General features: G+C 34.4%; 1 protein-coding gene across 1 annotated transcript; it reads left to right on the top strand.

The window, feature by feature from the left end:
• The first annotated feature begins 1,916 nt into the window (after window positions 1-1,916).
• On the top strand, window positions 1,917-2,973 carry NCLPP7 (nuclear-encoded CLP protease P7). The gene has a single exon (XM_086667488.1). It carries the CDS (start codon window positions 2,079-2,081, stop codon window positions 2,796-2,798), a length of 720 nt encoding a protein of 239 aa, XP_086523614.1. The 5' UTR covers window positions 1,917-2,078; the 3' UTR covers window positions 2,799-2,973.
• Window positions 2,974-12,151: the final 9,178 nt, after the last annotated feature.

Genomic DNA, 12,151 nt, shown 5'->3' on the forward strand with positions numbered 1-12,151 from the left:
TTCAACTACTAGGTTTGGAACTGAATATAATACCCTAAAAAGTGAAATAGTTGGATAAATTTCTATTATGATGAGATCAACCTTCATACTCAAATATACATAATAGGGTTTCACATAAAGTGGGTCGTATAAGGACAATCCATTTACATGGCAATGCTTGTCGACTATGCAATGACCCCGAAAAAGGTAAGCATGGCAGAATGGAAAATTGACAGATGCAAAATTTCTCAGATAAAGGGGGTATACTAGAAAACTAACTAAAAAAGTTGCAGCCTACACAAATCCTTAAATTTGAAATTCTTTTTGTTTTGGTAAAAATAGTTTCGTCTAGAGTACAAATCATTAGGATTGGGCCAAAATTCGACAGCCCCAAGCTAAATTAAATATTGGGGCCTATATAATGGATGTTAGAAAAAAATTAAACAAAATTTGAATAGTAGAAATGGGTGGAATAGAACTCTTGACCTCTTATCCATAATCTAAACTCTTTACCTCTAAACTACACCTTAAATTATGCTAGAAATCGGTTTAAATTATAATTATTTCTTCGAAAATTACATACGAAATAAGAACCATGAGGCCCTTGATTATTTGGGGCCAAGCAACCGTTTTGGTGGCTTTAGGCCCGGGCCGCCCCTGCAAATCAGTTGGAAGGGTCCAGGCAAATACCAAATAAAAGTGCACTTCTTTCTTCACATATATTCGTGTCGTTTATTGTTTATTATGTATCTATATAACCTTACTGTCAGATTGGAGCACGGTGAGTGCCTTGATACCCCTATGTAGCTCCCTCTATCGTGACATGCAACCATGGTCAATAAACATTATGACGCTTGGTTTTCTAACCCGGGCACTGGTACTTGTAAAAAATTGTTACGCTAAACATACTTCATAATTTTAAAAGATTTTAATCATAAAGTGTTTACTTGTGTATGAAAACAATGGTGTGAGTTTTGGAGAGACCGATGTGAAATTCTAATCAGGGTTGTTTTTGTTTATTTAAAAACATGAAATTTTTTAAAGTAAATGTTAAATACATTTCCACTCACCAAAATCATGTCACTATTTTAACTCTTAAGGATTGATTTCCATCTTTCACGTCTCTGTACTTCTGTTTACAATTGTCTTTACAAATATTCGACGAAAATAAATAGGCAGAATATACCTGTTATACCTAGTAGAGAACATAAACGATATACATGATTTAAAATGGGCTCTTGTATAGAGGGAGGTCATGTCCTGTGGCAATCGTGAAATTCCTCAAACACCTGTATATCAAGAGCGGAATATATATAACATCCGACCCTGACTCGTATTAAAATAAATAATGCAAATAATAGTAAATAAGATAAAACCCATTGTACCCTGCTTTGATTTAGAGATGAAATGAAAAGATATAGAAAGAGTAGAAACAACAATGATACAAGTACAACATGGTGTCTTCATAAATAAATAAATATACACACTCATGTACATCTTTCGGCACCATTTTAAATACGATAAGGGTACGGTGATGGCAGCGGTTTTCCGGTGACGGTTGCGGTTTTCCGGTGCCAGTGGTGGTTCTTTTTGTTTTTTCCCGTTATGTTGTTGACCTTTAGGGTCTTTTCATATTTGATCTTTAGGATCTTTTCATCTTTCTTATTTTCGTCAGTGCCTAGTCAATTTCTCTTAATACATGAGGCATTTTACATTCGAAGTTCTACGAACTTACTTATGTTACTCTCAAGTATATGTCCGAGAGGAATAATATTTTATTCCTGTAAATTTGTGATTGTATCACTTATGAAATACGGTTTCGGGGGTTTCAAAAAAAAATACGAGAAGGGTAATGTTCGTCTTTTCATACTCCCGCAGTCCCGTACCGGTATCGAAACTTGACCCGCAATAAAAGAAGTAGTACCACCCGTGGATACGGTAAGACACGACCCGTTCATTCTGACTTGGATTGGAACTAGAAGGAACAAAGAGAGAGGAACCCTAGTTAACTAGTTTTGTCTCTCCGAAACTAAACCCTCAGAGATTATCATCTCTCTGAATTCCCCCGTTACCAAACAACAAACAAACCCTAACTAACCATGTTGAACCGATTCGCGAAGCAGCTTTCAACACTCCCATCAATGGCGATAACGAAGAGATCACACAGTCTTATCCCAATGGTAATCGAACACACATCAAGAGGTGAACGAGCTTACGATATCTTCTCTCGTCTTCTCAAAGAACGAATCGTTTGTATCAGCGGCGCTATCTCCGACGACACAGCTTCCGTTGTTGTTGCTCAACTTCTCTTCCTCGAATCGGAAAATCCATCAAAACCTATCAACATGTATATCAATTCTCCCGGCGGAGTCGTTACTGCCGGTTTAGCGATCTACGATACGATGCAGTACATTCGATCTCCGGTGAGTACTCTTTGCATCGGTCAAGCCGCATCAATGGGATCTTTACTTTTAACTGCCGGTGCAAAAGGGAAAAGACGAGCTTTACCAAATGCTAGGGTTATGATTCATCAACCATCTGGTGGGGCAAGTGGAGTTGTTAGTGATATTCAAATTCAAGCTGAAGAAATGATCAAACTTAAAAAAAGATTGAATTTATTGTATAGTGATCTAACAGGACAAAAAATTGAAAGAATTGAACAATGTATGGAAAGAGATATGTTTATGTCTCCTGATGAAGCTAAAGAATTTGGGATTATTGATGAAGTCATTAAACATCGACCTGTTTCTTTGGTTACTGATGCTGTTTCAGATGGAAGTGATGAGAATAAAGAAAAAGATGAAAGCTCTTCAAATTAGGGTTTTTTTTCTTTCTCCAGTTGCTCAATGGAAATGTTAGTTCTCTTACTTTCCTCTTATTTATTGTCTTAAAACTTTTGTTACTTCTTCATTTTAGGTCAAAGTTGATTACAATTTAAATTAAAATCAGCTGAAACAGATTCATCTGAAATGAAATTAATTCAGTTGTCTTTTGTTACTCTTGCATATCTATGAGTTTATATCGAATTAGTGAAATTTTCGTTGGGTAATTTCTTGAATGTTTTTGTTGTGTGTTTGGGGATTAGGCATATGGGTTACTGTTGTTTGGGTTGAGATTGTTATTTGCTCCATCCTCATATTAGCTCAAATCATGTGTTTCTTTTCATACGCTTGTACCAATAGTGATATAGATGCCTACAAACTCTTCAAACTATTGTAGACAGATTAGAGACACTTGGGTGGATTATGATAAATGACCATAGTTCGATATCACAACTGCAGTTTAAGGTTGTCATGGCTCTAGCAAGGTTTTGAAAAGATTCATGGAGTGGATAAGAAGACATTTTTCATGTAGGTCGTGTCTATTCACTTTAAGAACATGTTAGTAGACGATTCACTTGAATCTACATTGTGATCCAAATAAGCTAACTTGAAAGACAAGCTACAAACTAGTATGATTGTAGTATGATTGGTTTTCTCTTCATAGTCGTAGGAAATAGAGAATGCCCCTTAAATTTCTAGGAGGAGTTGAATGACAAGGCTGATGGCTAAGGAACAGAATTCATAGTAGCTATCCACATTACATTCCGAGAAACTATGTGATAATAGGGTGAGCGTGGGGTTAGTGATCAAGGAGAAGCTAGCCTTGCTTCATTCATGTTCACTTGCAGATTGAGGTTTCCTGAATTCAGATTCCTAAGTCGTGTAGACTCCCTTGAAGATGCTTATTGAGTAACTACTCTTCTTCGTGACCCATGCTATTTAATTTCTAAGTTACTGACTAGTCCCTAGTTCTCGATTGATCAACTCCGACTAGCTCCATTCAGCCTCCTAGGTTCTCTAACCGATTTAAGTATTGTATAGAAATATCAATTCCTATAGTTTCAACTTTCAACTTCTCTGATTTATGAGGATATATGAGATCTGCATCCACTGCCACCTTTTCGATTTGTTTTTTATTCTGATTTGATGGACCAAAAAAGAGTTGGCAGTTATCCATTCAGGTCAGTCAAGGCCATGAGTCCTAAATTCCAAAACAGAATAAACAAGCATATCTGATTCGACTGAAAACAAATGCCAAAATGAGTGAACAGCCCAAAAAGTGGGACACAATTACGGGTAAGACCCACACAAACATAAAAATGAGTTGCAGGTCCAACTCATAAATAATTGGTGGGCCCGAGAAAAAAAGTACAAGGGGGATTGTGCAATTTTTTTTTGAAGTACCCATAAATCTGATACCCTTCTTTCTCTCTATAAGAGAAATTTCAGCATCTCCCTCTTTAAAATTTTTACAGCTTTCTTCTTTATCTCTCTAAAACAATTCTACACTTTTCTCTCTTCCTCTTTCTTTCATCGCCCTCTTTCCTACAAACTCTTACAACCTCCTATTTTAATATTTTTCTCTCACAAAATATAAACAAATATAAAATAAGGAACCCTAATCCAGATTCATTTAGAGATGAAAGAATGGTGAAGAATCAGATCGGGTGTTTTTGCGTATAACAGTGAAGAGTTGATTCGATGATTTTTAATTTACGAGGAAAAACCAGATCATTTAGATCTAGAAGCAACACATCTAGATTTTATATTTAATAGTGAAGAATTTTAGTTTGATTTGTGTGTCTATCTCTCTCTTTCTCTTTACACAATCTTAATCTAAATGAGAAACTATATCCGGATTTGACGAGATCTAAAACAACAAATCTAGATCTAAAGTAGTTTGATTTGTGTGTGTATCTCTCCCTTTCTCTTTACACAATCTTAATCTAAATGGGAGATTATATCCGGATTTGACGAGATCTAAAGCAACAAATCTGGATCTAAAGCAACTATATCCGAATTTGGCGAGATCTCCCAGTTCTCTTAGATATTGTACCATTTTTTGTTATATTTAACGTCATAGATATACGTTTACGTGTTGAAAAGTAGTGTACGTTCCTCAGTTCCCGCTACATTTATCGTTCCCAATAAGTTCCCACGTTTCCTTGTTATGTGGAAGTTTACTAGTACATTTTTAGTTTCCTTCGTCTTATATTTCTATCTTTTAGTTATTTTGTGAAGGTTGCAACGTGAAAGTTTCCTTAGAATATTTTACTAGTGTCTAGTACATAACCAAATGACCAGTACATAAAACAATTTCCGGTACACAAGAAAATTCTCAGTACAAAAAGTGTCTAGTAAATAACCAATGACTGGTACATAAAACAATTCCCGACACACAAGAAAATTTCAGTACAAAAGTGTCCAGTTTAACTTTGAAAAACTATCAAAAATGAGTTTTTTACCAATCAATGAAAAACTACCATAAAACAGTTTAATTTTGAAAAACTACCATAAAATAGTTTAATATGGAAACAAATCAATGAAAAACTACTAAAAATGAGGAAAGTAGTTTAGATTTGAGAGAGAATAATTTATTTTTGAACAAGAACCTAGTGTTCAAGTTTCTCCTTGTAGAGTTTTTTACCTAAAAAAAGTTGTTAACAAAACAAAATTGTTACCAGAACAGTTTCTCTTTGTACATATATTTGTTTGTACGTTAAGAAAATTTACCATCCATTGAATCTTTCAGAGTGATTTGTGTAAGAACCATTTGAAATTTACCGTCCGGAGAAGATACCTAATGTAGAATACATTTGAATATATACTGTAGATTTCCTAATGTACTTACTGTACATTTCAAAATGTGGAGTACATTAGAAAATGCACATTTCAAAATGTGCCTAGTACATAACCAAATGGTTAGTACATAAAACAATTCCCAGTACACAAGAAACTTCCCAGTACAAAAGTGTCTAGTACATAACCAAATGGCTAGTACATAAAACAACTTCCGGTACACAAAAAAATTCCTAGTAAACAAGTGTCTAGTACATAACCAAATGGCTAGTACATAAAGCAATTCCCGGTACACAAGAAAATTTTCAGTACAAAGGTGTCTAGTACATAACGAAATGACTCGTACATAAAATAATTCCCGATACACAAGAAAATTTCCAGTACAAAAATGTCTAGTACATAACCAAATAGCTAGTACATAAAATAATTTCCGGTACACAAGAAAATTCCAGTACAAAAGTGTTCAGTACACAAAAAAATGTACAGTACAAAACCTCTGGTTTCAGAAAAATGTACAGTATAAAAAATCTAAAAAGATTGCCCAAAATATAAGGAGATAAAGTTAGGCCGCAGCTTTGGGAAATAAAGAATAATCTCCGGGGAATAAATTATCTAGGGAATCCATGTTTTTTTTTTACATTCCCGGGGACATATTTTATTTTAGTCCAAAAACTCACTTAATCAAACATTGACCCTTAGTCTTCATCTTCTTTATCACCTTCACCACCACAACTCTCCCAAGAATCAATTTTGATTGACTACGCCTTTATTTCTTTGTAACATTTGAGGATGCTCAAAAACATCAATTTCTTTTAAGCAGCTACCATTACAATTAGGCGAACCTAGTAAAAATGAGTGCACATCAAGAACAAAAATTTGTTAGGATGTAATAGCATACAGTGGGGATGAAATGTTGCTTGAATCTTCTGAGAAACCGAAAGAAAGAACCGAAACAAAATTAGGCGTCATTTTCATTTTCCGCTGATTTTGTTTCATCTTAAATTTGTAAAACTTCCATTTTAGAGAGAGAAATAGTTAAAAGGAAGAGAGGGAGTAATGGGGGAACATAGAGAAGAGGCTTTTGGTGTTTGAATCATTGATGGAAAAAATAGGAGAGAAACTTCACGGCCATGGTTCCTCTTCACCGTCGTCGTCGTCGCATTCTGATTCTGACAAGCCATCATCAACTTCAGCTATTAAATCTTCTATTTATCGTTTGTTTGGTAGGGAGAAGCCCGTTCACAAGATCTTGGGTGGAGGAAAACTTAAGTTCAACCTTAGATCAAGGTTTATGTCATGCAAAAACTATAGTTCCTAATTTTGTGTTTAAACAGTAGGATAAACTAGACTCGGAAATTAAGGTTATTTATTGGGGTTAGTTTGAACTTTTGTTTCTTCATGAATTTGAATGCTTGCATGTGTTATATGATAAATTCGAAATTGGTAGTGTTCATCAACATCCATGAGCTAAATTTTAACCCTAAATGTGATAAAAAAGAAAGTTATAATGCCTCTTCCATTTGATCTTTAATGTCCCAAAACTTTGATATTGAGGGTTTATCCCAGTAGAACTTAATTTTCTAGTTGTTTCATACAACTGCTGATGTTTTGCTCCGGAGAAAGAGAGAGAAAAGATGAAGATTATGGGGCGATGTTTGATCAAGTCATTTTTTGGACAAAAAATAAAATATATCCTTGAATCAATATTTGTTGACCAAATCTTTATTCCTCAGAGAATTTTCTTTATTCCCCACGGCCTAAAGTTAAAGAGAAATAAAATTGTTAAAGAAAAAAAAAATATTTTTAGACAGAGAAAGTGTAAAATAAAATGAAAATATTTGCGAAAATAAAGTATGAATTCAAAAAGTAAAAAATCTAGACAGAAAAATTATAAAAAAGGAAAGAAAATCTGGAGATAAATCTAAAACTTAAGAAGAGGAATATAAATGGAATGAAATTTTTTTTAAAAGATTTTAAGAAAAAAAAACTAACGGATGAGAGAGAAATTAGGGGGAGAGATAAATCTAGAGAGATAAGGTAGTTAAAGAAAGTTTTTAATTTATGAGAGAAAAATTAGGGAGAGAGAGAAAAGTTAGAGAGAGAAGGAACGTGAATGTGCGGGTAGAGAGAGAAGGAACGTGATTTGCACGGGATTTCTGTGTATGGCATTTCCGTAATTCCGCGAAAAAGCAGGCATGTTTTGTTTTCAGTTTTTGAAGTCTGACTCCCTTGGACCTGGTCCTTATATCCCATCTGACGCGATCCTGGGCCTTATTGTTGGCTCAATTTTGGGCGTCTTGCCCAAAACCTCAAAACAAATACATTCATGTATATCTTGAACCTGCCTAGCCCTGTAATTGCGTTTAGTTCCAAACAGTAGACGACTTCGCCTCACCCATGCGCTGAAGAAGCAAAAGTTGTGCCAGACTCAGTAACTTGTAAATCCTGTTTGGCCGCACACCTGATCAACTCACTGACAACTTTGGTTTCTTAACTTAGATTTCTATCTCTTGTTTTCAGACTTTGACGTGTAAAATAACAATCAAAAGGAGAACTCCCCTTGGGAGATTTGCTGTTTGGACTCCCTTTCTTATAATTGACTTGCTGTTTGGACTCCCTTTTTCCAGAGTTGCATTTTGACTCCCTTTTTCAAAAAAAAAAAAGTTAAATATAACAATATGAGAGAGGAAATACTATTTTACCCTAACCAGATGAAATTACGATTTTACCCTTTATTTAGCCTAACCCAACCTAAGAAATTAACCCAAAATAAAATTTCTTTTTCTTCAACTATTAAGTATCAACCACCTAAATCATTCTCTCCAGACCCTCTAAACCAAAACTCTCATCATCATCATCATCTTCATCACTATTTCCATCTCCACCAAGAACAACTCCCTTCAACTCCTCTTCAACCATTTTCTGGATCAATAATGGAAGAAAACATTGAAATGGCTGAAATCATGATCAATAAATGAACTTCAGATACTTGTTCTGGTTTTGCTGAAAAAAACCATAAAAAAATCACTAAAGAAGATCAATAATCGATTAACTTCTTGGCAATTAGCTTCGATTTATCCCGTGATCTAACCCTTGAAAAATTGATTTTCACTTAACCCAGACTAAACAATATCCATGGAGCTGACCCGGGAAACTAGAAATCGGTTGTAACCTAACATTTTTCCAGGGAGCTTCTTCCTACTTTCTCTCTATAGCTTGTAAAATGATTGGGAGGAACCATAAATCAAACAGATACTACCTAAGCCACTGAACAATATATGACTTGAGAGCCAACCAAGTTCTAAACTAACAATAATTCCTCTCTAAAGTCCAGCTTCAAATGAACTCTTGTTTTACTTTCCCTTCTCAATCATCTACTTCCTCATAATTTTCAGATTTATCATCAATGAAGAACACTCAAATGTCACTTGGAAAGATAAAAAACAAATGATCAAAATTTTTTATCCCCTGTCTTGGTCAATTAGATGATGTTTATATGGTGATGAATCAAAGCCCACCTCTCTCTGTTTGGTTAAAGAAAAGGGATTTAATTCCCCAAGTATTGGATTTGAAGATGATGATGATTATCATATGAGTTACTGTGATGTGGGTTTTGTGATTGTAAATCATTTCATTATTCGAATAGACACTACTATAGCCGTAAACACCAACAGAACCACCATCATCTTCAATTCGTTTCTCCAGTTTGAAAGAATTTCTAGAGAGAGAAAGTATGAAACAGTAAACACAGACAACAATATCTCATAGTAAATCCAAGTTATAATTGGTCCAAAAGAGGCATCTGTGATCTCTTTAAGAATGTTACCAAGCAAAAATTCATTTCGGCCTTATATAAGATAGACATGATTAGGATGGGAAATTTAGTCACATGTTTATCCAACACAAAAAGAAACCCAATAAAAAGAACCAGATTCTTCAACAATCCCAGCAAAAGAGCTCTTTTGATGTTAATAACATTGTTACAAATCCTATGATTTTAATAGAAATTTTTTTAAAAAACTCCTCCAAATGATTAGGGTGATTAAGTGATTAGAGTTTTTGAGGAAGAAAATGAGTTAAAAACAGAAGAAGAAGAAGAAGAAGGAAGAAGAAGAAGAAGAAGAAGAAGAAGAGTTAAATAAATTAGGGGGTTCAAAGTGCAATACTAATTATACAAGGGTAGACTGGAAATTGTTTAAAGTATAACTTTAGGGACGGAATATTCCCGTGTGATTCCGTCAAAAGGGAGTCCAAAGTGCAACACTGGGAGTCCAAACAGCAAGTCAATTATACGAAAGGAGGTCCAAACAGCAAATCTCCCACTCCCCTTTTGTGGACTCAATTCTTGGTTGGTTCAGACTTTGACGGGTACCCTTCTTACTTATTGAGACGGCATATTAGAAATAGCATCTACAATATCTATTTTTCTTTACTTATTTTTCTCTCTATAACAACACAAGTAATTAATTACATGTTGAAGTTTGACTTTGGTCTCTCCTCTGGTGTGTTTGTGCTTATATATAGTATGGAAGTGTTTTAAAAAATGTCTTTTCTCGTGTATTGGTACACCAATTTAGTGATGCTTTAGACAAAAAAAAAAGAATTTCGGCTAGAGATATTTCCAAAATCTCAATGAGTACTACTAATCTACTACTATATGCAAATCCTTTACTCTCTGTTTCACTCGATTTGTTCCTTACTTTTGAGAAAACACTTTGCTTATATATTTGGTTTTGATCTTCACCTATCTTATAGATATACGAGTGTATAACCCGTGCCCGCCGGATACAGACAGTTTTACCATATGCGTCACGTGAGGTAATCTATACGCGCCCCACATTGCAGTTATAGGCGTCCTTCATGAGCTGAAGTTTTAAGGGATCCATAGATAAATGGGGCGCCTACAACAATAATATGGGTGCTTTAAGCCTTTTCAAAGAAATTGGATCTTTGAAAAGATGCCCTTTCTTATAATCTCGACTCTTGGTTGATTTTTAATCAAATCTGAACCCTCAAACTTTAATAGAGTAAATCCTAACCATTAGAGACAAATATAGGAGAACAAATCTTAGCCATTGGAAGGAGGGAAAAAGATACCATATTCCTTTATTACATAGATGGAGCCGATCGATCACATAAATATAATAAATGCTTCACCGATTGTAAAATTTTATAGGTGATGGCATTTTATATGGCCGAAAGGCTTATTGGTGATTCCCTCTCCAATTTCTAGTCGCAACGTGGCACCATTTATAATTTTTCAAAACAAATGCCTCTTCTTTTCCATCAACTTAATCCCATCTTCTCTTTTCTTAACAAAAAAAAAAATAATCCCATCTTCTCTTTCACCACTACCTACAACATCTCTCTTTTGCCACTAGCTACAGAATCTTCTATCTTAAAATCTTCTCCTTAGCCATCTGCATGTTTATCTTCTCACCAACTTCTCTCGCAAATCTCTTTTTCATCAGACTGTCACAAAAACTTCCATTATAAAAAGAGGGAAACACCGTCTGCACAAATAGATGAAAAAGAAATATATGGGAGAGGATAGAGAAATGGAAATGTTAAAAAAATGTTGTGGAGGACTGTGTTGGGGATGTGGAAGCTCACAAAAATACCCAAAATCTTTGAAGAGAAAGTTTTTTTTTTTTTTTTTTTTTGTAGAATTTAATGTCTAAAATTCTATAATGGGCACAAAGAAAAGAAATTTTGCACCATTTGCCTACTAAAATGTAACAGATTTTAGTTCTTAAACTATGTACTTTCTATATAAGAGATTTCGTAAGGTAGTTCACCACATTGGCAAACACAATTGTCAGAGGGGTTCGTCATGTCCATCAGCACTTTATTCTTGCATCCAAATGTGTGCTCAATCTCATAACAATTATGTTTTTTCGTGTATATAAAGTGACAATATGTGCCAAAATTGCCCCTAACTATGAGATTTTTTTTGCAATCACTACTAACTTTTTTTTTCGTTCCAACAAAATTTTTCTTCGCTACAGAAAAAAAAAAAGAAAAAGAATTATTGAAAGATCATTACTTACAATGGGTCATATATGCCAACAACGGGTAGCCCAATTAGTAAGTACATCTACTCCGTAATGCGGAAGTCCTAGGTTCCAGGGTTTAGGCCAGTAGCAAATCGCCAGTTATCGTGCTTATTACATCGTATCGGTGTATCAATGTCTTTCTAATACCATTGTATTAAAAAAAACAATAGATTATTGGTGCGTTTGGTTGTAGGATTCATGAATCCACGGATACACTTGGGATTCATGAATATAAATGGTTTCTTTTGGTTTGTTTGGAAACCAATAAGAATTCTAGGATTCTTGATTCCTTCATTTGATATCTTTTGGTTTGTTTGTCTATTATATTTGGATTCTTATAAAATAAGATTCTAATTAAAATAATATCGCAAAAACAAAATCTCATCCAAATATTGTCTCTAGGTAACTGAAATTTCATGAAACCTATTTTTTTCACGAAAATTTCAAACATAGTTATTCCTTTCTACAAAATAATTATTTTAAACATATTACTTT

This window comes from Eschscholzia californica, unplaced genomic scaffold, assembly GCF_041429995.1.
Source record: "Eschscholzia californica isolate CP2 unplaced genomic scaffold, dmEscCali1.0.p SCAF_3, whole genome shotgun sequence".
NCBI classification, from domain to species: Eukaryota; Viridiplantae; Streptophyta; class Magnoliopsida; order Ranunculales; family Papaveraceae; genus Eschscholzia; species Eschscholzia californica.

Coding starts and splice junctions, on each gene's coding strand:
- NCLPP7 (XM_086667488.1), top strand. CDS start 2,079: ATGTTGAACCGATTCGCGAAGCAGCTTTCAACACTCCCATCAATGGCG.